General features: G+C 33.3%; 1 protein-coding gene across 1 annotated transcript; it reads left to right on the forward strand.

Annotated features, from left to right (window-relative positions):
- The first annotated feature begins 558 nt into the window (after positions 1-558).
- Positions 559-25,338, forward strand: LOC125053715 (dual oxidase). Its single transcript, XM_047655217.1, has 29 exons — positions 559-924; positions 5,376-5,471; positions 10,577-10,648; positions 12,667-12,828; positions 13,023-13,210; positions 14,461-14,544; positions 14,932-15,046; positions 15,279-15,445; positions 15,713-15,949; positions 16,088-16,284; positions 16,355-16,488; positions 16,635-16,749; positions 16,828-17,029; positions 17,284-17,437; positions 17,571-17,740; positions 17,911-18,063; positions 18,238-18,384; positions 21,437-21,568; positions 21,714-21,917; positions 22,142-22,329; positions 22,418-22,685; positions 22,796-23,024; positions 23,126-23,343; positions 23,421-23,535; positions 23,828-24,011; positions 24,088-24,247; positions 24,332-24,487; positions 24,573-24,701; positions 24,795-25,338. The coding sequence occupies exons 2-29, from the start codon at positions 5,390-5,392 to the stop codon at positions 24,921-24,923; spliced, it is 4,491 nt and encodes a 1,496-aa protein (XP_047511173.1). The 5' UTR covers positions 559-924; positions 5,376-5,389; the 3' UTR covers positions 24,924-25,338.
- Positions 25,339-25,880: the final 542 nt, after the last annotated feature.

Below are 25,880 nucleotides of genomic sequence, written 5' to 3' on the forward strand. Positions count from 1 at the left end.
TGTTTTTTTAATTCTTCTGATTTTACCACACTTTCTCATGTAAATCTGTAGTTATTCGGCCGTTAAGGTTAATTGTTAATTAATATCATTCAAATCTCTTGTTTAATCAGTAAAATTTTCGTAAGTGAATTAAAAATATGATATTGTGTTGCATATTAATGCGAAATCTATTCTTGCCAGTTACGTTTTAAATTTTGACGAGTGTGATGTTGAGATCAAAACTCAAAAACTCAAAACTCAAAATATCTTTATTCAAAAGTGTACTTGGTTACCCAAGTACACTTTTGAATCGTCAAGTTAAATTAATCGTTAATTTACATTTACTACCAGTTCGCTCTACGCCCTTGGCGTAGAGCGGGTAAGAAGAACTGGCAAGAAACTTTCCGCCACTCTTTTTAATCGCCAGGTATTGTCATACAAATTCTTTGAACTGGAGCAATTCAATCCCAAGGATTAGGATCATTTAAGTAGTCCTCAAATTTATAAAAAGCTTTGTTGATTAGTTTCCGTTTAACGACGGCTTTGAATTTATTTAGTGGACAGGATCTAGTAGACAGGCCTGCGACACAGACAAAGACGAAGACGCATCCACACTTCGTTTATCAAACCCAATATTAGGTAGAGGTCACCCGTGATCAAACACGGATGCTCATAATAGCAGACGGCTCGACTCTAGAATGAGGATTCTCCGAAGGTTCTACGTCACGTCCCCACCACTAGACGGAGCTCCACGGCCACCACTTTCTCCTCGCGACACCTCAGCTGGAGAAACGGATACGGCGAGTAGTTCACGAACCGCGTGCAAGACGACCGCTTCTATGACGCGCCGTTTCCGTATTATCACTTTCGCCGCGTAAACAATTCCAACAATCCGTGTATTTGCAATAAACTGTGGCTCGAGCACGTAGGCATGTGTTGTTAGAGGTAGGTGAAAAGTTTCATTTTGTCTCATAATTAGAAGATTTTCGGTGATAAGTTGACCAGTGTCTCGTGGTGAACGCAAGGACGTTGGCTACCTGCCTCGACCGGACGATCTAACGATTTGATGAGCTTTGCTAATTCTATTATTTTAAGCGTTCATTATTTTGAATAAAATGCGGATAGTTTACATTTTAGGATCTATGTCTTAATGAGACGTGCATTCATTATAACAAACACTACCTTTTACCCACGTATTTACAAAACTCTCCATTCTACAATCCACTCAATTGTTGGTAAGTGTATTACTCTTCTTAAAATATATATTCAGGAATCACTCTATCGCTTTTTTTACTTGTCTTAGGATTTTATCTATTTTCAATAAGTAACGAATATTTATACGAATAACACACACGTACCTATTCTGAATTTCTTAGTTCATTATTGTATTTATTATTTTTTTAAAACTGAATTTATTTACCAACCAATATTCAAAGCAATAGTTTTGCGATTTTCATTCAGGTCTAGATTTTGAGTCCGTCTTTAGAACGGGTACGTTATGTTATGAATCACCTAATCTCAATATCCTGCCAACGACCTATTACAATTCTCTTGTCATTGTATCACCGTTATCTCAAAGTACATTGTATATGTAGTTGAATTTTTCACAATAAGTGTATATTCAATACGTAGAGTATTTTTACTACAATATCTTTATTGTTTTACTTTTTATGAGATAAACTAGGCCTTTTGTTTTGTACCTATTAGTGCTGTGGAAAATTCACTTATACACTATGATGGAATGTCAACTCAAAGGCATCATTATTAATTAAAATTATGTGTTAGTAAGATCTGTAATTATAAATTTATTTCATTACATCTCCAAGTATTAATATGTAAGTTTGTCAACTAGTGCTATGTTTAAATAGTTTAGTTGTGTGCAACTTTGACGATTTTTTTCCTATCATATAAATCTATCGATAAACCTTCAATATAGTCTCATTATATTATGTTTAAATTACCTTAACTCAGTTTGGCTCGTAGCCAATCACTTCGCTTACAAACTATATATTAAGTCTGAATTCGAACTACCTGTTTGAAGGTTTATTTTAAGTATATTGTTAGGTTTTGATGATTTGCCATAAACTTAAATTGGTTGTCGATGTCTAATAATCGGTTAGAACTAACCAGACCTCTTAGTTTCTGTATTATTTGAATGATTAAAGAGCAATGGTCATAAAGGATTTAGATGTTTTTAAATACAATTGCGTTGACGTAGAATTGGGATTAAACCCTTAATCGACTACTAGAAAAGTTGCCTTAATGAGTATTACGATCAAAATTATATGTCAAATTTATTTCTCTTCCATTTTTAACTATTAAAAGCAGAAAGTACTATATTTTGTGTATCTTTTTTTCAAGCTTTACTTGTCCGTCACCGATTCCGATTTTAAAAAAATATGAGGGAATTTTAGTTTTTGCTATTAAAAGCAATTTTATTGAAGTCCATATACGAGGCCGATTTTCGTGTGTACCATATATTAAACATAGCTTTAAAATACCCAATTATAGTGTAAATGTGCAAAACATCGGAATATTTCGAAGACCTACACAAATAATTAAAAAATCAAATAATAAATATAGCGTGGTTGAATCCCGTAAACTGCAATTCCGTAAGAAATATTGTTATAAACGAAACGTTGATGTTGTCGTCTCGCCGATTCGCACGTAATCATCACTTCAAATATATGAAGTACTTGTGAGGTGCGAAGATAACGTGACGAAGGCTAGGTTTGCTCATTACCAATGTGTACCATTGTGTGTTTACTATGAGAAGCACATTCATTTTGCACCTATTTCTGAGAGAATAAACAATTTTATAATCTTTATAAGAAAGAAGTGTAAAGGAAAACAAAATAAACGAATTTTTCAATTTAATTTTTTTTCATTTACCACTCTTGGTATAATTGGGTTTGGCTCTTTAAGGCCAGCCCAAAGAAGACATGGTGTCGACCGTTCAGTGGGGCTATAACCACACATGAATTTGTGATTGCATTGGATTTCATCTTTCTTTGACCATTTTATTTATAGACACGTAGGTTATCAGCCTTCTTTGCCTGACCCAAGTCGTCGACTTTCAGGTTTAAGAAGTGCCAGTTACCTCACGATAGTTCCCTTCACCGTACGTAAGAAAACTTAATAGGCACAGTCGGATTTGGACACACGATTTTCTGGATTAGTAGATGGGTAGTTTTTGATCTAGTTTAGATGACTGTTTCTAAGAGCAATAAGGATCTTTATATTATTCAACTTCACAAAAGAATGCGGTTCATGTAAAATGTTTTAATATAATATTTCTTCGAACATTTGGCATTTTAATGCTTCTGTGATTAATCTTAAAGAACAGAGTAATCAGAAAAAAGGGAGGAAAATGAGTAGACATGATTTTAAATAGTCAGCCACTGAGGAACGGAGAATAAAATATTCGAATATATCTCAAGTAATGATTACTTTTACTAAAGAAATCGGAGCCGAATAAGCTACCAGTTATAAACTAGGTACCTACGTACCGTGCGCACTCGAAATTTTGAATGTTACACAAAGAACTTGTTATTGCAAAACAAAGACCTTTGCAATTAGAGTACCGTTCATCAGATAAATATTGTATGTGAATAAAAATAGTTGCTAAATATTATGTTTTAAGAACTGCCTCACTGTCATGATTTCATTCCATACATTGTGTAAATGTGCGACAAAAATGAAACATAATATGGACGAACGAGACGAAGTAATGACGAAACAATGCTATGCCGTCGCAAATCTAGTCCCACCAAATGAGCCAATGAACCTTTCGAATCCAATTGTAAATTAAAACCATATTCAGATCCACATATATGTAGAAATATCTTTAAATATTTCGATATATAAAACGAAGTTGTATATTTTAACTGATTAAAAACATTTGGTAAGTCGGCCTTGTATGCAATTTATGGGTCAAATTCACTCGCCGCTTGAACCCAACCAACAAGCTTTTGGAAGCAGATAAAATCTTGAAACGTGTCAATTGATTTGATAAATATTAAATTGATATGGATTTATTTTAGCTATCATTAGATTATACAGGTATAGGTACAGACAACCTAGTTCGACTCATATTTATTATGCAGTCTTTTCACTATAGCCAATAGAACAGAAGGAAAGTAGTATAATGCAGTTCTAAACCATATAATTTATTGATTTGCTTATGCTATATAGAAATGAATTGAATTAAAAATCAACTGAGACTAGGTCAATGATAAAGAAAAAAACAGAATAATCAAAGGTTTCAAACAACTTATAAATCATTTATGAAGCTTACATATTATGCTTTACATTTTTTTGTAAGTAATTGGAACACATTGAGTTTTTATAACACTTAACATTATTGGAACGCTTTTGAATTAGATGCCTTATGTACACTACAAAAATTTAACGAGTGATATTTTTTAAGATCTTACTAATATCTATCTAATAATAGCAATTTACTGCATTTTAGCTATAGATTAAAAGTAGCTTAGTATTTTCGAGTAGCCCAGTCCCACAGGAATCATACTAAGAGCTGAGCCTCGACTTTAAATCGAGCTTTACGAAAATAATAAAGTGCCCAAAGTGTTTGTTTTGTTAAACGAGCAATACGTCTCAATATTTCGATATTGCACAATCCAATATAAGATACACAAAAGATCACATACTAAACATTTAGGACGTCCTTGTCTGACCACTGCAAAAGTGTATGTTCCAAAATTGTATACATATATGATTTTAAAGGCAGATGCAGAAGTCTCGTTTAATATGATCTCTTATTTTATTATATATATTTTATATATAGGATTAATTATGTTAATATGAAGTTAATTGATGTCAATGGTATTTTGTTACTCAGGTTTTTTAAACTTACAGCTTTTAAGCCTTAAGTATAGGTAGCTGTCCTTTTCAGCTGACAGAGAATATTTATGGGATTCACAAAATAAATGCTAGGTTTCTTCTTGCCCACTCAATTGCTCCCAAACGTCCCTAACGTTAAAACGTAATTTTAAGAAAAATAATCTTAGACAAAATTCGTCGGTTGAACGAGTTAATACACCCACGTACTACCTACATGATCTCGTGTAGGTTAGGTGAAGTTTCATCTGTCACTATTTATTTGCCTTTGATTCTATCAAATGTATTCACTGGTTTGAAAACAGTTGAATAAATTAAGAACTATTATTTACAGCAGGTAATGTTATAGTCAAAATAGGAAATGTCCATCCTTACTAAAATTTTTGACTAGAATAATTGGAATTTTACAAAGATTTCTTTTTATCAAAGTCAAGACAGAAAGAAGTTTTTTGAGGGTAAATTTATAAATATTAGAAGTTATTTGAACCACCTGACGAAGCGGATCAAATTGTTAATGATAGTAAAATATTTTGCAGGTTGTTTGTCCGCGATGAGGGTCGCAACGAGCCGGCGCGCGCGCACGCTAGTGCTTTTAATATTAGCAGCTATTTCACAGTGTCTGTGCGATCCAGGTAACTATTTACATACATATAATAAAGCATAATCAAATAAAATAATATAAAAAATTTGAAGAAAACTTCTATGCACCCAAAATAAGGTGTCTGTTTATATATAGCGTGAAAGCTGTATAATTGATAACATAAAAAAGATAATCTATAAGAATTTTAGCCACAGTACACGGATGTAGCATTCTTTAGACCTCTCAAGTGCAACAAGGATGTGAACTCGTTGCGATAGCCTGTCGCATCACGCATGGTCACGAGTTGAGCCTTCGTTTATCATATACATTATACACTGTTGCTAAGACAACGACGTGGCTAAGGCGAGTGCACACTCGATAATTTACCATATTTTAGAGATATGTATCTCTCTTTCTCTTGTCTTTTTCTTATTCAAATTTATTATTGAAGTGAAACAACTTTAGGCGCGTGAGGGAAAAATTTTGTCGAAGAAAAGGGATAGAGCGATTGTGACCGATTGAGAGAGAGAGAGTGAGAAGGGTGATTTACCTTATAGAAATTCTATATTTAAAAAATAAAACATCATAAAAAGAATTTATGAAACTTTAGTATTTTATATTTTATGCAAAATAATTTATTGAAATCTCAAATGACGAATTGTAAATTAAAATGTCATTTGTTTTTATTATGGAAGAAATAAATTAAAATAAATAAATAAGTAATTTGTATTAATTTTCGACACTTTTATTATTTTAATAATAATTAAATTCCTAACATATCTTCCTTTTTCACTCCCTCTAAGTCTCGGAAAACGAAAGCTTTAGATTTTAGAAATATGAACAAGACTTAAAAATTAGTTTGCCAAAGAAGTTTCACTTCTGACATGTGTACCAAAGCTTTTGGCAATTTCTATGAACTCGTCTGTATACTCGTGGGTTTATTGAAGATGTTCCAAGAATGCCAATATTGCAAATGCACGCTGATTTGAATAAATACGCGGAAATTACTGCCGATGTCTATCTCGGATCAATAAATACATTTTCTTCCCATATTAAAGGACTTGTATTGCGTTTTAAATCATAATTAACGGCGAAACTTTTGTGACTGTTAAATATATTTCTTTGACAAAGACAAATGACAAAGATTTTTTGAAATAATATATTGTTATATATTTTGTTTAGTGTAAAATAAGCTTCTTCTAAGTTCCTTCTGCGTTTATAATTTATTCGATTTAAATATTCCATAACCTATTAGAATAAAGTAAATCGCAGTTGTCATGTCGCGCTTCCGAATGTTACTCGATCGGAAGCCGCATAGACGATAAAACGTCAAGTTCTTGACATTTACATGACGTGCTCCAGCGCAGTCACGAAACTAGCCACGGATCCTTTCCCCGCCCTTGGCTCTACTTCCGCTAACGGTAAAGTCAAGGCTGACAATTTTATAATTATAACAATTACCGACATAAAACGTGCATCCTTGAGTCTTTATGAGCTTCTCAGATGGTAATTATTGGTAAAGACGGCCGGGATGGCCTTATTCTTTGCTATTTGTAAGATGTAACACACCTAAATAATGAAAGATGCCATGGTGAAACTTTTCGTATAATACGTTCATATATACGTTTATAATAATTTCGTTAATGGATCTGTTTTTGATTCGGGTCTTAAGAACGATGTTAATTTTATTGTTAATATTTAAATTCTATGATGTACATATAATGACACATTAGCAGGAAGGTCGTGAATCATTGCGTCCATTTAGAGAAGTACTGGCTAGTGAAAGCTAACTGAAGGACAGTTTAGCTCCATACCTTTGTATATTAAATATATTTTGAACGGTTGCTATTTGTTTTTAAGTTTTTTTGCATTGTTCTGTATAAAATATATTAAATGACTAATTACGTTAAAAAAGAGTTGTATCATTGATAAATATGAGATATCTCGTAAATTAATCGTAGCAATCATAGTCTAGTAAAAGTTACACGCCCTTGTGTTCTCACTTTCTATACAATTTTTAATGGTCACAGTGAAAGTCGCACACGTGTTCTGATTATTTACAAATTTGTGTATTTTTTTATTTCATATGGTTTATCATGTGAAATATCATACATTTTGATTTGAGTTCATCTTTTAAGACATTTTTAGTCAAGTCAAATTATTTATTTCAATTAGACCACCTAAAATTTCACTTTTAAACGTCAAATAAAATATAAAGATGATTCTAGTTGCCGATTTATTTATTTACATAAAAATCATTATTTCTACAGCTAGTAAAAAATTAATAGCTTTACAATTACATAGAATAAAAACGGAATACACATTTAATTACAAACAAGAAACACACTTAACATTTTTGTGAAACGGATTGTTTTTATTAATGATTAATTAATCACTATAACAATGAATAAATGGACATATATATTTATACTTGTCACTGTATTCATAAAGATAAATCTATCTCAATTCAAAACTGAAATAACGTACATATTTTTTATATCGGCTTCAAACAATTGGAAGAACAAGTATATTACGTTCATAAGGTTACACAAGTGCGGATCTAGAGACGGATCTACGAGTGACAAATCGATTTTAGTACAAAAAGTAATTGATAATTATGGCGATACACTACTCATGTGGAGATGCTGAAGGCCCCTGCTAATGGAAGAACCGGAGCATTATTTGTATTCATTACTGTTTCTTTTCTATGGCTTTAATAAAAAAAAGAGAATTGTTATTTTGGGGTTAGAATACATAAAATATTTTCAAATGTGTTATTAGGTACGTATTTAATGAGTCAATCCTGTCTAAAGTCATAATTATCAAGATCAAAAGAGATTAGTTTGACTGTATCTTACCTTTCAACAGACTTAAATTAAATTTACCTAAGCCTGAATGATAACCATTTTTCATTCGGTACGCTTTTAACGTTTTTTTGTTCTTTATTCTGTCTTTAATTTAAATTACCTTTAACATTTTAAGCTTGTAAATTAAATTTCCTGTAAAGAACAAATTACATTATTATAGAAACAAAACAAACGGTTGAAGTTTGCTTTAAGCTTTAAACTGTCGTGGTGCTACCACCATTAATTATAAAAAATATACATACTTTGTAAACAGTAATAACTTATCACAAACGTCTATATTCACTTCCTGATGAATTAAATATCCATTATTTGAAGTACTGGCATGTTCATAGGCCGTGAAGCTTATATAATGAAAACAGAAATCTTTCATATGGGATTTTTGTTCTTGTAGTTTGCATTCATTACGCAACATTAAAGCTCATATATACTGTAAAAACGTAAGGCTAATTGTTTTAATATGAGGAATATTGAATCGGGGTAAGGCCATCGGCTGCAATAAAATAAAACACAGATAAAAACAATATAAGGAACACTTGACTAAGTATAAGCTAACCTTGTCGGCTAATTATTCGATATGAAGAATAAATTAAGCTAAAATTTACTTTATACGTGTGCAAATAGCGCGTGATCTCATTTATTTTCAATATTTACGAAAAAAAACGGACGATGTCCATGCGGATTTGTTTTTAGCACCATCATCTTTTTTTCCTATTTAAAGTTAAATGGTTTCATGACTTGTATAAATTTAATTATATTCATCTTCAAACTTACAACAGCCAATAACTTTTTGTGGCTTTGAGCGTCGATTGTGTGATATTTTACATTGATCTAGAAATCCACTATATGTATACCTATTTCGTTAACCATCAAACAAACGTACTGCCAAAGTACGGATTTCTGAAGTTAGAACAGGGGTCATCAGATCTATCTTCTATGACCTTTTTGTATATAGCAATACAAAGTATTTGTTCATTTCCTAGTTCTTTAAGCGGATTAAAAAGCTAACCTGCTGCATGACCTCTCCTCTCAGGTATGTTTCAATAATAAAGGTATAGCGTAATTGCAAATGCATGTTTGTTTTGCTTTAACCTAGTTTCATGTTGTCAATAACTAAAGTTGCACGAATATTGTATTCGACTGTAATTTATAATATTGCTTCACGATAAGCAGACGCCTACTCACTTGTATCTCATAGACTATAGTTTTATCATTTTTTCATAATTATAATAAATAAGTTATATAAAGAATAAGCGAGTTTTACATTTCATAGACGACACAAGATCTTGTATTTGTTTGTAGTAGAGCGTCTTATTCTCGTTCAGTGCCACACCCACTTGTCAGGCCCTACTATCGACATGTCATTATTGAACTTTCCAATAAATAATATTTGATCTGGTTTTTATTATCAACCGTCGTTTGGTTTCGTCTTTGATGTTTAGGTATTAAGAGTTCTTTTATCTTCTTATGCATACTAATAAATTACTCAGTCTTAATACTTCTTATATAACTCGTCCATTTCTGAACATAAATCCCCATAAAGTTATTCCTTTGCCTGTCGCATCTATTTTCGTATGAGGTTCTTTAGCGCATCAGACTTTTCTTTGTTTATTTTGTTTTCTCGTCCGTGGTGTTAATCATAGAATATTTAATAAGTTCGGGAATTATTATCATAATTCAACTTACACATTTCTTCATTAATCTTTCAGAAGTCACCTATCACATTAGCTTGTTAGATTTTCTTGACTTAAGAGTCGTTACAGAAAGCCACAATCAATTTCTCACTTCTGTCTGCTGTCGGTGCATATACTTGAACGTAATTGATGTTAAATGTTTTAACTTCTAGTTGTGATAATTATTTATTTAATAATAAATCAATAATTAATATATAATTATTTAATGAATTATATTTAGATTTAAATGTTTTCCAAAGTAACAAATTTTTATTTATTTAGACAAATTTATAATATAAAATATTATCTTTCAATAGTTGTAAAGGAACAAGATTTTTGTTTTTGTGTCATATTTTACTGAAAACATACTTTGTTTGCTTCATAAATGTGTAATAGCTTTGTCGTCCATATTTGATCAAAATACTGAACGTGCACGTATTTAGTACAAGACCCTCAAAGATTGCCAGTTATAGATGATCTCATCTAATGGTTATTGCTAAGACACATTTTCCACTCACTAACACAACAGTAATACAAAATAATTAGTCAATATTGAGAAACAATTTTTGAGACAAACTTATCTTAATTCAGGTTTTTAATACGTTTTTTTTTATTCGCAGAAGTTTATTACGAGAAACAACGCTACGATGGCTGGTTCAACAACAGAGCGTATCCAGACTGGGGATCTGTTAGTAAGTGCGATCTAAATTTATCGATAAATATAAATTAATAATAAACGATATTTTCATCAATAAACAAGAGTTAAAAATTCGCCAAACTTTAATTAATATTTTCGTAGTTGCCTTCACTGTCATATAAATACTGACCGACATCTATCACCTTACATTGAGTTCGCCATATGATTTATCAACAGTCTATTTATCATATTTTATTAGGGAACGTCATAAAACCGAATGGACAGAGCGTGATATTTCGAATGACAGATCAAGTTTCGAGCGCATTGCACAACAATCTATCATTTAATCAAAACCATGCACTGCTGCACCTTTTTAGGTTGTACGAGTACTTGCTTTCTAATTATAAATTTTAGAGAAACCTGTTTTCATACTAAATACCTTTCACGTTACTTTACATACAATTTATCAAGAAGAAGTTATCGTGATGATTCGGTGTCTCATACAAAAGACTTTAACGCGTCAATAACGTTGTTAAATACGATCATATTTTAAAAGAACTTTGTTTCGTTTAAGAATGAAATAATACATTTACTTTCTCTATATTGTGGCATAGAAAACTGGATAACTTTACTTAAATGGAATACTATAAATTCTAGCCTTAAATAAAATAGTTAATTCACTTTAAATTCTGTGGAATAATTTTACTTTAATTTAAAGACATTGTTCTTAGTCTAGTCATGTATATGCCATTAAGAAACGTGATTAATTAGTCGAATAGGTAACATACTTTTGTACAATTATATTGATGACATAATATATAAACCAAAAAGTTTCGGAGCTAATCCTACAGATTGTTAAGGTTTGATTATGCGAGTCATTATATAAATAATACTTTTATTATTTTAAAACATTTGCATGTTTACCCTAAAAACTGAATATATGTATAACGTAAGTGGATAATTTATGTTTTATTTAAGCATCAAGTAAATTTTCTCCTCGTCCTTAATTCGTTGTTCATGTCTATGCAATGTTATTGCGTAAACTCATGCGCACGTTGAAGTGTTAGACGCCTTTGTGCTATCAATCATGATTCATCCAACGTTTATTTTACATAATAATCAATTCTCTCAATAATTTGTGCATATAAATTTTTTTTTAAATAATTCAATTAAAACTTTGTGGATGTATGTCATGTTAGCAAATTAGTTTTATACCATTTTTTATTTATATTAAAGAGAAATAAAAAAAAAAATATTTAACTTGTAAATAAATATTATTATAGTACTACGTATATATATGTGGCTGGTTTTGGTAAAAAGGTTAAATTAACAAAATTAACAAAAGAAAAATAAACAAAATAGTTTCCTATTGTTTACAAAACCTATTGCAGTGTTAGAGAAGGGCAAAGTTTTTTGACGACGCCATTTTTAAAAATGTCCAGCAATATCGGTGTATCTGTAGTTACAACGTAGCTGAAGAACTGGGTTTGCAATTGTTTATCGACACGTAACGAAACTAAACTATTTTTGAAAACATTGTTAACTGATTAAAATTAGATCATGTACAACAAGAACGTCGTAGTTGTGCCAAAATCTGTTAAAGTTACAATTTGGTGATACTGAGTGTATGATGAAGTGGTAAAGGCCTTTGTTCATTATGAACCATTTTACCGTCGGGAAGAACCAACGATTTGCATCTTAACTACCACGAACTGATAAATTTAAAACAAATATTAGGTAAATGCGGCCGGAATTCATCACGACAACGCTATACCTAGACACACATTTCACGCCAATCAGCAAAGATTGAGATAGTTTGGCTGGCAGGCTTCCGCCGTATAGTCTGGACCTTGAGATCTTGTTTCGGTCTATTTGAAATTCTATAGGTAGTGTCAGTTTAAGAGAAGATTGCCAAAACCGTTTGTCGTTTAAAAAAACACAAGACACCTAAAAGGCATTAAGGTATGAATAAAATGGCCTAACCTATAAAATTGTTTTGTGCAACTCATTACTAACTTGTATGGTGTGATTCTTTGAATTACTTTATCGAAACTGATTAAATTTGTTTGATAGGCAGTCGACTCACGCGCAAGACGCCTGCATCCTACGCAGATGGAGTGTACATGATGGCGGGGACCGACAGGCCCGGGGCTCGAGCACTGTCCAAGCTATTCATGAGAGGACAGGATGGATTACCCTCACTCGCCAATCGAACTGCTCTTTTAGCTTTTTTTGGTGAGTTATCGTTGTATGAGAGAGCGAGTACAATAAATGTCAAAGCTAAAGTACGAAGCTGTTGGTAAAATCTACGCCAATCTATACTTGTATATTCGTAGGTATTCTCTTTTCCACCAGCACCTAAAGGTGTGTTATGTTAAAATTACACCATCTGTGGTATCTATCAAGTCTAATAATGATATTATCCACAGGTCAAGTAGTTACGGGAGAAATTGTAATGGCATCAGAGTCGGGGTGTCCAATAGAGCAGCATCGAATCCCAGTGGAGAAATGTGACCACATGTATGATCCAGGGTGTGATGGAGCCAAACATATGCCGTTTCATAGAGCAGCGTACGATAGGGCTACAGGCCAAAGCCCTAACAGTCCAAGAGAACAGGTTAGTTCAGATATTGATAATAGAATCTACATGTACCATACAAATGTATCTCCGTTCGAATCTCGACCTTTTGATTTTCTATGTGCCTTAATAACTCTTGCTTGTTCGCCGAAGCAACCTGCATGTCTTATATTGTGCACCGCCAACAAAAAAATAAAAACCGAGATTTGACAAAATAAAACTGTTGAAGACTACGTTAGGCATTACATTTATACATCATAACGGTGTCACGAAGAATTAAACGTTAACGGTAAAGCACAGGTGATAAGGTTTTAAGATTTATCTTACTATTCATTTCATACAGGATACAATGCAATTACACATAAGTAACATATTGTAAACTTATTTTCTTGATGTATGTGATTATAACGTAAGTATACACTTCACATAGAGAATATTTATAAAGTAAGAAACGAAATGCCATTCTTTGAGCTTTTAACCAGATGCACACAAAGGATACTCCTTACTCAAAAGGTAACTTTCTACTTAGTACTAAGGTACTTGACTATAGCTGCTATGGATAAATATAAACCTCATAATAAATCTCCTTGAAATTCTAATAATTAAAGTCCAATGAATAAGTACAGTATATTTACTGTATGAAAAGTTGATATGGCCATAAAATCAACAGTGCTAATAGAACATACATTTTCATTGGTCGTTTGATCTAGTTTCACATTTAATCGCTTAATTTATTTGACATATTAAATGCATAACATACGGCTTGACAATCGAAGGTTAGAATGGAGCTAATAAAATTTAATAGCACCTTCTAACCTAGATCACACCAAAGACCGCATATATTAGAACAAATACGATCTGAGCCTATGTAAGAGGATCTCGCTCCTTTACGGAATGTTAATCGATCTTCATAAGGCTCCATGCCTACGTACACTTGCTACGATTGAGAACGACATGTAGATTGTTCAAGTATTAATAAAACAGTGCTTGTGGGTTTATTAGTTTTAAACCTAAAGTCCGGCCGCCAAGAAGTTTCAATGCGTCATTCAAGAGAATTGTAATGAAGGGTTTTGAATTCATGATATGTCATACGTATGTTTAATGAAATGACTAATGATTCATTAATTTTTAATTATCTTAATCCAAATGAGGATGTCGTTTCTCTACATAGAGAAAATAATACGCAAAGCAATATTGTAATTTTGCATTTGTTTTAATTTGGGTATATTGTTCATAAACGAATTAAACAAATGTATTAAAAATAATAATCCGAGTATAACTTGTTTCAGATAAACCAGATAACATCGTGGATTGACGGCAGCTTCGTGTACAGCACCAGTGAGGCCTGGGTGAATGCAATGAGGTCATTTCAGGTGCCACCCAGCAGCTCCGCCTGCGCATTTCTGTACTTTCATATGATACTTCAATCGTGACATACTTATTACCGACAACATTTTTGTTATCTAAATTAGTTTTTTTACTATTCTCGTAAAAAAGCCATCGATGTAGAATATTTTTAATTAGTTTTCTTGTGTTATTAGGCTCGTAAGACTATTTTTAAACAAGCTTAAAGTTGGTATTGTAATTTTTTTAATAATGTTTAAGTTGTTTTTGTAAACAAAGCAAATTATTAAACTTACCATTTCGTTCTGAAAATCAAATGTATTAGTTTCATACGTACGTAAACAAGTAAATGATTTCGTTTTCGTTGACACATATTATATATATTGTATAAAGTTAAAACAATCTTAATATTACAGAACGGAAGCCTGGCGAGTGAAGGTGGTTTGCCGTTGCGCAACAAGAAGCGGGTGCCCCTCTTCAATAACCCCGTTCCGCACTACATGAAGATGCTTAGCGCTGAAAGATTGTTTCGTAAGTAGTTTTAGTAACAATTGCTGAGAAAATTTACTTTATTTATGACTGGGGTTTCAAGTTGAAGTGAGAAAACCTCCTTGAAAACCAATTGACATAAATCAGCCCGAAAGAGATAGTTTTTTAGAAATAAGGCCGCCCGTTGCCCTCAGCAACTTCTATGTTTGTAAATGTTTCTAGTACTTGTATTATGTAAATACACAAAGTGATAATAAATGAACGACGTCTTCAGTGTTAGGAGATCCGAGGACAAATCAGAATCCAGCGATGGTAACCTTCGGGATACTCTTAATGCGATGGCATAACGTAGTAGCAGCTAGAATTCACAAGCAACATCCTGATTGGACTGACGAACAACTCTTTCAACGAGCTAGACGCATTGTGATCGCGAGTTTGCAGGTAATTTGCATAATAATACAACAATTACCTATTTATTATACTTCGAATGTCTGCTGAATGTGCTTTTCTTCATACCATTTCTACGGACAAATTATAAAAGTTCTTTCAATATTGTACGCTCTTGACAAAAATTAGACAGTAATATCTTTTTCACTCTCCACAATTATGCAAATCGTAATGTATAATTGTATTGTAATTTTAATTAATATATTTAAATATTTTTTACCAATAACTAACGGAGATTAAACCTTTTACTTAATATTTCAGAACATAATTCTCTACGAATACGTACCCGCATTTCTTGGTGTTCCGATCCCCGCTTACCAAGGATACCGAGCAGATGTTGCACCCGGAATCACTCACGCGTTCGCGGTGGCCGCCTTCCGCTTCGGCCATACCCTTGTTCCACCGGCCATTCTTTTGAGAGACAGAAACTGTAGATATGGCAGAGCTCCAGGCGGTCATGATGCTATACGGCTATGTCAGACCTGGTGGGATGGAAACGTATGTATGAAAATATTAGAATTTTTATATACTATTATATTTCCAAGCGAGAGAAACTCCAGAAAAAATACATCTCATCGAATTATTTCATCTTTACTAGGTATTGAGGTTGCAATAAATAGTTACATGTTTTTTCAGGACTTAATTTCTCAAGTTCCAATAGAGGAGGTTCTCATGGGAATGGCGTCTCAGCTATCGGAAAGAGAAGATGCGCTTCTCTGCTCTGACGTTAGAGACAATTTATTTGGACCAATGGAATTTTCTAGAAGAGATCTTGGAGCTCTCAACATCATGAGGGGACGGGATAACGGCTTACCTGATTACAATACGGCAAGGTATTTATTAGAGTTAATGTTTTTGTGATCTTGATTATTCAGAACTATGATTACTTCATAAATATTACAGAACATATTTTGGATTACCAAAAATGAAGACGTTCAACGAAATAAACCCAAAATTATTTGAAGAAAACCCAGATTTACTGCAAAAGCTAGTTCAAGTTTATAATGGAAGATTGGACAATATCGATGTATATATAGGTAAACAATACTTAATTTTATACAACAACATATGTTCCTACAATTTTCACGTAATATTGAGTCTATTCATTCATTTTGTGCTACTTTTGCAAGATAAAGAATAAACATGAGTATATTGTTTAAAGATTGTAATTAAATTGTTGCAGGTGGAATGCTAGAATCAACAGGTCATCCGGGAGAATTGTTCCGGGCGATAATTATTGACCAATTCACAAGATTAAGAGATGGGGATAGATTCTGGTTCGAAAATGACGTTAATAGGTTTGTACCCACTGTTTAATATATGTTGTATGTGTTACTTAAGATTGAATTAATTTGAACGATTAAAATGTCTTCTAGCATATTTACTCGTCAAGAGATCGAGGAACTGCGTCACATTTCCCTTTGGGACATCATAGTTAATAGTACCGCGGTTGGTCCCGGAGACATACAACGGGACGTGTTCCATTGGAGCGACGGTGACCCTTGCAGACAGCCCTACCAGCTGAACGCGTCCAAACTGCCTCCTTGCAAGTACCTTAAGGGATACGATTACTTCGAGGTAGTATGAGTTCCAGCTTATTTAATATTCATATTTCTGGTTATCTATCTATGCCTATCTTATAGAAGTTATTGTTCAAAAGGTCGGTTAGCTCTGTTCAAAAGAGTAACTTTGTACCTTTTACATTATATGAACAAATGGAAGATAAATTAAATATATATAAAGTGTTAAACTAAAATACACTCATATATATATATGTCTGATTTGCTCAACAATACTATACTGATTAAAAATAACGATTGTTTCATTTTTAGGGAAACGAATTCGCATATATTTACACGTGTCTCATATTGGCATTTGTACCAATTCTTTGCGCCGGAGCGGGATATGGTGTAGTTAAATTGCAAAACAGTAGAAGACGCAAATTAAAATTACAGCAAGAAAACTTGAAAAATACTCAATGTAAAGGTAATATTCAGTGAGTCATTGGTTTAATACTTTCATCAATTTAACAAATACGCAAAGCTCGCAGGATGTATCATTAAATTCATTTTTCGCACATTTTGTGATAAAATTGTGAAAGCTATTTTCGTAATTTTAGGTGCGGTCGATAAGATGGTATGTAGAGAGTGGGTTCACGCATCCTACAAGCGACTGGTGAAGCTTCGCCTGGGTCCTGAACCCGCTCTACACGTCACAGACCGTAAAGGGGAGAAATTACGTACTGTGCCATTGGACCACACCGATCAGTTCACTGTTATTGAAAGCCAGGTATGTGTTGTGAAAATTAAAAAAAAATCATTCCTACATTATCTAAAAAAATTTAGTATGACTATTTTTGCGGAACAAAAATCTCATTAAACTTGCAGGAGTTGGCTCTGCAACTACCCGTTTTTATTAAAATATTAAATGTTTCATTAACATTGGTATGACATTTTCAGGAAACTCGCAATAAACGCCCTCTAGTGTTAATCCGAGTACCACGTGAACACGATCTCGTATTGGAAATGGACTCAGTGGGGTCGAGGCGAAAATTCCTTCTTAAACTAGACACCTTTCTCTCACAACATAAGAAAACCTTGAGTCTCGCACAGGTACGTGTTTATTTTTTTGTTCACTTACGGCTTGTTACCTAACGCACTACATTTTTATTTGTATTGAATAAATAAATAATATAGGCACATACCTCAACCAGAAACAAGATGGCACAGATATTCATTTGTTTTTCTAGAAGCTGTTATTTAATTTAAACTATATTATTATTAAAGGCTGCGCGGGAGAACATTCTTACATCAGCTGAGACCCGCGAAAGGAGACAAAGGAAGTTAGAACATTTCTTTAGAGAGGCTTATGCCATCACATTTGGAATTACACCAGGAGAAAAAAGACGAAGAAATGAGGATTCTGATTCCGAAGTATGTCTATTGTAATTTGTGTTTATTTTATTCATCTACTTTTGGATAAACTCAAACTCAAACTCAAAATATCTTTATTCAAGTAGGTAACTAAGTACACTTTTGAATAGTCAAGTTAAATTAATCGTAAATTTACATTTACTACCAGTTCGCAAGTCAAGGGCGTAGAGCGGGTAAGAAGAACTGGCAAGAAACTTTCCGCCACTCTTTTTAATCGCCAAGTATTGTCATACAAATTGTTTGAACTGGAGCAATTCAATCCCAAGGATTAGGATCATTTAAGTAGTCCTCAAATTTATAAAAAGCTTTGTTGATTAATTTTCGTTTAACGAGGACTTTGAATTTATTTAGTGATAATTCTCTAATTGCGCTTGGGAGTTTGTTGTAAAAACGAATACAATTTCCATATAAGGAGTGATTTATCTTTTGGAGCCTGGTTGGTCGTACACTCAAATTAGTTCTATTTCGCGTATTATACTGGTGAAAGTCACCATTTGTTTTAAAATCGTTTATATTTTTTTGGACATACAACAAGGCTTCAAGAATATATTGACCAGATAGTGTCATAATATTTAATTCTTTAAACTTATTCCGTACCGACTCCCTCGGAGAAACACAACAAATACCCCGAACAGCCCGCTTCTGCAGCACAAATATGGATTGAACCTCTGCAGCAGCACCCCACAATAAAATGCCGTACGACATAACGCTATGAAAGTAGCTATGATACACAATTTTAGCCGTGTCCTCATCAGTAAACTGTCGGATTTTCTTTACTGCATATGCTGCAGAGCTCAGCCTATTCGAAAGAGTATCTATGTGTGGGCCCCATTGGAGTTTACTATCTATTGTTATGCCTAGAAAAACAGTTTTGTCAACAAAGTTTAGTTCACTGTCCTTAATTTTCAGGTTACCAATATCTCGCTTTACGCTAGTAGTTGTAAATCTAATACATTTTGTTTTATTCTCATTAAGCAATAAAATAAATATTTACATTAAACCAGTTAACTATACGAGAGATAGAATTGTTTACATCGTCCAATAATACGTTATTCCTATTCACTTTAAATAGAAGTGAAGTGTCATCAGCAAACAATACCATCTCATGAACTTCGTTGACAAAGAATGGGAGGTCATTTATGTAAATCAGAAATAAGAAAGGCCCGAGAATCGATCCTTGGGGGACGCCCATTGATACCTGCGAACCCGGAGAGGTGACTCCATTGACATGAACTCTTTGGATCCTTCCCTTTAAATATGAATTCATCAGGCTGGAAGCTTTGCCATCAACGCCATAGTGTTGAAGCTTTCCAACGAGTATATCAGGATGAACACAGTCAAAGGCCTTTGACAGGTCACAAAAGACGCCGACTCCATCATATGATTCTTCCCAGGCGTTAAATATGTCCGAAATCAACTTCACACCGGCATCGATTGTGGAGCGACCCTTAGTAAAACCATACTGTTTATTATGTAAGAGTTTATTTTTATTAAAATGTAAAGAAAGCTGGTCTAGCATTATCTTTTCAAAAACTTTGCTCAACGCAGGGAGCACAGAAACAGGTCTGAAGTTTGACGGATCAGACTCACTACCTGCCTTGAACAACGGTGTAATCTTACTTAATTTCATTTCGTCCGGAAAGACTCCACAATCGATACAGCTGTTAAAAATTATAGACAATTCAGAGCTTATTACATTAATAACGGAATTTAAAATGACTGTTGACATACCCCATATATCTTTACTTTTTTTTAAATTAATAAGCTTAAAAGTTTTAACGATATCATTACAAGTTATATGTTTAAACTGAAATTTAATATTACATTCAGGTACACATTTTTCTAGCAATGAGATCGCAGCAGCAGGTGAAGAATCTAGGGACTTGGTCGTATTTAGTGGTACATTTGTAAAGAACTCTTCAAAAGAAGAAGCTACCTCTGGGTCAGATTTTATTAACTTCCCTTTAACTTTTAACATATAATCAGTTCGTTTGTCAGACGTTTTACATGATTCTTCATTTATTATTTTCCAGGTAGCTTTTACTTTATCCATGCTATTTTTTATTTTTGAACTTAAATATTGAGACTTTGCAGTTTTGCAATCTTTTTTGAAATTATTTGAATACAACCTAACATATTCCCTAAATTCCACACTAGTGTTATATTGCATTTCGTCATAGATTTCATATAATTTTAACCTTTTCCTGTGTAACTCCTCATTTGCCCAGTCACAGAAACTTGTTTTCTCAGAGACCAATAAAGTCTTTTGAGTAAATACTTTCTTGAATTCATCAATAAATGATCCAAAAAAAGTATTGTATAAATTATTAGGGGATGAGTTGCCACACAGAAATGGCATTCTATAGACCAATGCTTCTCTAAATCTGTCCAAACGGTCATTTGTAATAGGAGTTATCACAATTTTCTTCTTTTTACATGTTTTTTGTTTCCTTAATTGGAATTCAAACCATTGACCAGTGTGATCAGATTTAAATCTATTGAAAATACAAACATTCAAAGGGGCTATGTCACTATATATGTTATCTATACAAGTTGCGGTGCTAGCTGTTATTCTTGTGGGTGAATGAAATTGATTTATTAAATTGTATGAACGAAAAAGACTAAGTATGCGTACACTTGAATTAGAATGACAAAGTAAATTGACATTAAAGTCCCCACACACAATTAGCCCTTTATTACACTTTACTAATTTACACAATATCTCCTCTAATACATTTTCAACATTATTATAGACAGCTGATGGAGGACAATATAGACATACAACAATGAATTGCTCCAGCTCCACACAGGAGATTTCAATAGTTAGTTCTACAGAGAGGCTGATAATATCCTTTCTTTCTTTGCATTTAAGTTTTTTACTTATTAGGATTAATGAGCCACCATGAATTGCATTTTCTCTGCAAAACACACTACCAACCCTGTGGTTACAAAAATTAAACAAAACTTCATATTTTTTTAGCCAGTGCTCTGTTATGCACTTATGATACTTACGTGTTTCATAGATGCTATAAGATAACTTGTTCTTTTTCAGTCAATAGTAATGAGAACATCTCTATCAAAGAGCGAGTTTGCGAGCGCTCTTGGCATGAAAGCTGACGCAGTGTTTGTAAAGAAAATGTTCAATATTGTCGACAAGGACAGTGACGGAAGAATCTCTTTCCAGGTGAGAAACAGAAAGTTAAACAAACCACTTGTGTTTTGTGTGTACATAGATTTGCTAACACAATCTGCAAATAAAAAGTGCGTTTTAATGTAGTAGATCGTTTTATAAATACATTAAATTACCTGGATTATGCCTTTTTTTTCAGGAGTTTTTAGATACAGTCGTTCTGTTCTCCCGAGGTGCGACGGATGACAAACTCCGTATAATATTCGACATGTGTGACAATGATAAAAATGGTGTAATCGACAAAGAGGAATTGAGCGAAATGTTGCGATCTCTAGTAGAGATAGCCAGAACCACATCGTTAAGAGATGAACATGTCACTGAGTTGATTGATGGAATGTTTTCCGTAAGTTTATCATTATGGTCCTGAAAATTCTTGAAAGAATAATTAAAGTAATACTTAAAGTTGGCTTTACTTTTATTATACAATGCTATATTTGTGGAAAATGTTATGCTTTCAATTTTATTTCTATATATATTACATATTTGAATATAAATTATCATTTTTGTTACACATTAGCGAATACAATTTTTTTTATTTGAAATTGATTTACTTTTCGTTATTAACAGGATGCCGGTCTTCAGCACAAAGAACACCTTACATATAATGACTTTAAGCTAATGATGAAGGAATATAAAGGAGAGTTTGTAGCTATTGGCCTGGATTGCAAGGGGGCCAAACAGAACTTCCTCGATACATCCACCAATGTTGCCAGGATGACCAGTTTTCAAGTAGAACCCTCTATGGAACAGTCTAGGTGAGACGAAGCGAAATATTCATTTAAATTAGTTTAAAGCTGATATGAGACATAAAATTCTATTAATTACTGAAAATTTAATTTTCAGACACTGGTTATTAATCAAATGGGAATATCTCACCACTTTCCTCGAAGAGAACAGACAGAATATCTTCTATCTATTCATCTTCTACGTGGTAACCATCGGTCTCTTCGTGGAGCGGTTCGCTCACTACTCCTTCATGTCTGAGCATTTGGATTTGAGACACATAATGGGAGTTGGAATTGCCATCACCCGGGGTTCGGCAGCTTCTCTTTCTTTCTGCTATAGTCTCTTGCTGTTAACTATGTCGAGGAATTTGTTAACGAAATTAAAGGTACGTTTTAATTTTCTTGAAAGATTCAAGTTATTTAAGATTTTTGAAATCTTATTCGAAATGGTTTTAAATGTATAATCTGATATTTACAAAAATATAATATATTTCAGGAATTTAGCATCCAACAGTACATTCCACTCGACTCAAGTATCCAGTTCCATAAAATAGTGGCATGCACTGCTCTGTTCTTCTCCCTCATCCACACCGCGGGTCACATGGTTAATTTCTACCACGTATCTACACAGCCCGTGGAGAACCTGCGCTGTCTCACCAAGGAAGTTCATTTCACTTCCGACTTCCGGCCGGGAATTACTTATTGGGTATTCCAGACAATTACAGGTGAGAAAATTATGTTTTTATCATAGTTTTTCTTTTAAATACATTTTTTTGAAAGTTTATCAAATGTTTGTTCATAATCTTATAACAATTTGTGGTTACAGGTGTAACAGGTGTTCTGCTATTCATAATAATGTGCATCATATTCGTGTTTGCACACCCCGTAGTACGCAAACGCGCGTACCCGTGGTTTTGGCGTGCACATTCACTCTATATAGTTCTGTACGCACTTTGTCTAGTCCACGGTCTGGCCAGGCTAACTGGGGCACCTCGATTCTGGATCTTCTTTATGGGCCCTGCTATCATTTATACTCTGGATAAGGTACGTTGATTTTACAAGGAAGACATGAGACAAACTATCTGTAAATTTATAATTATAAAAAATAATTTATTTCACAGGTTGTGTCATTGCGCACTGAATATATGGCGCTGGACGTATTGGAAACGGAAATGTTACCATCGGATGTAATCAAAATAAAGTTCTATAGACCCCCAAATCTGAAATATTTGTCAGGTACAATTATTTTTAACGTGTCGTATAGTTTTTATTTTCTAGTAATCTATAAACAACATTGTACTTTGAATTTGTCTTATTCCTAATAAAATAGAGATAATAAAGATAAACTAGATGCCCATAACAGCTATATACGAGAATCAAAGACAAGCCTGAGGTCCTTGGAACCATAATTACTTACTATATTCGTAGGATACTACCTACTGTAAAATTGTTTGAACGAATACTATTGTACTTCGTGCAGGCAAACTGAAATAGACGTCGATGAATATTAAATTAATTATGTTAACAGGGCAATGGGTTCGTCTGTCCTGTACTGCGTTTAAGAAGGAGGAGTATCATTCGTTCACACTAACATCAGCACCACACGAGAACTTCCTTTCATGTCACATCAAGGCCCAAGGCCCCTGGACGTGGAAACTCAGAAACTATTTCGATCCTTGCAACTATAACCCGGAACATCAACCAAAAATTAGGTATATTATATTTAAGTTAATGTCTTCATTAGCGAAGTTATTAAGATTACAATAAATTGAACTTCTTAAATTGTAGAATCCAAGGTCCCTTCGGTGGTGGTAACCAAGACTGGTACAAGTTTGAAGTGGCTGTGATGGTTGGAGGAGGTATAGGAGTTACTCCCTACGCCTCCATACTCAATGACCTGGTGTTTGGTACTTCTACTAATAGGTATTCTGGAGTCGCTTGTAAAAAGGTATGTTTTTATTATAACATAGTGTAATTAAATAAATATGTAACAAATAAACAAGTTATTTTTAAATAAATCATGTATATTCAGGTATATTTCCTGTGGATTTGTCCATCGCACAAGCACTTCGAATGGTTCATAGACGTGTTGCGTGATGTAGAACGAAAAGATGTTACCAATGTTTTAGAGATACACATTTTCATCACACAGTTCTTCCACAAATTCGACCTGAGGACTACTATGCTAGTGAGTTTACCTTACAATTGTGTAAAATGTTACAGAATCATTATAGTTTTTATTACGGATTACTTAACATGCTTTAATTTTCCAGTATATCTGCGAGAACCACTTCCAGCGGCTCTCACGGACTTCTATGTTTACGGGTTTGAAGGCGATCAACCACTTCGGAAGACCGGACATGTCTTCATTTCTTAAATTCGTACAGAAAAAACACAGCTATGTAAGCAACATTGTAAACTCGTCTATACTTTGTCAAACATGTGTTTACGGATGCTCTCAGTAGAATCAAATATTGATAACTTCTTATCTCCAGGTGTCTAAGATCGGCGTGTTCTCTTGCGGCCCACGGCCACTGACCAAGTCGGTGATGTCGGCTTGCGAGCAAGTCAACCGCACGCGTCGTTTACCCTACTTCATTCATCACTTCGAGAACTTTGGATGAAACCAAGCTTAAATTAGATAAATCTCTAATTCTCTAGTTTGTGGTACAACATTTTACAAAATCATATTAATTCCGTATATAATTAATAAATCTTTTATCATTTTGTGCCACCGAGTCAATTTATCAATTCATTTTATTCATGCCCATTTATTTTTATTAGTTTAAATCACACTTATGTTTTTATTGATTAATTTATTTCTTATTTATTTTTAGTATAGATATACAGAAATTCTATTGATTATTGAGGTTTGAAAAATTTAGTACAACTTAGCATTTTATAAATATAAAAGTGGACATTCCTCGACTTGGTATACTCAATCGACGGCAAATCGTATTTATTTAAAATTAAAACAATGTAAATAATGTAGATAATTATTTTGTATTTTAAAGGTATGTAATAAAAAATTCCCTCTTTTATTTGTTTTATTATTTAAAAACTAAGGTTTTTTAATTATAAACTATTAAAATAGTAAGTAAATCGGAAATATCATGTAACTAGTACAATATAAATCGCGCAACCAAATCTCTGAATTAATAATTATAGGCCCATTGAGGCTGCAGCAACGGCATTGTACTAAACATAATAGTTATTCTCAAACCTTCATTTACGCCTGTGTCATTATTGCTCGGTGATTTAAGGCCATCACTTGCAACGCAGCCTTGCTACTTGACAAATTGCTGACTAAAATATATTCATTTTAACATGTTTTAACATCAAATACTATTCTGTTTTCTATTAATATTGAAAAATCGCCATTTATTATTTGCGCCCTACCTGCCGCAACGGGTTACATTCCGGGATGGATAGGTATAACCTATACTAGGTGTATACTCAGACAGGACCTTATTTCATTACATCACTATAAGTAAGTGAATGGTTAAATTAAGCGTCGCGATGATTGAGATATGGCAAAAACTTCTCAATCACGACGGACTTAAGTAATTAAGAACAGATTT

Source organism: Pieris napi, chromosome 11 (assembly GCF_905475465.1).
Source record: "Pieris napi chromosome 11, ilPieNapi1.2, whole genome shotgun sequence".
In the NCBI taxonomy this organism is placed as follows: Eukaryota; Metazoa; Arthropoda; class Insecta; order Lepidoptera; family Pieridae; genus Pieris; species Pieris napi.

Excerpts from the sequence above, each read along its gene's own strand:
- LOC125053715 (XM_047655217.1), top strand. The coding sequence starts at position 5,390 with ATGAGGGTCGCAACGAGCCGGCGCGCGCGCACGCTAGTGCTTTTAATA. Across the intron at positions 10,649-12,666 it reads TCCAGACTGGGGATCTGTTA|GCAGTCGACTCACGCGCAAG; the intron begins GTAAGTGCGATC and ends TTTGTTTGATAG. Across the intron at positions 23,344-23,420 it reads TCATTTATACTCTGGATAAG|GTTGTGTCATTGCGCACTGA; the intron begins GTACGTTGATTT and ends TTTATTTCACAG.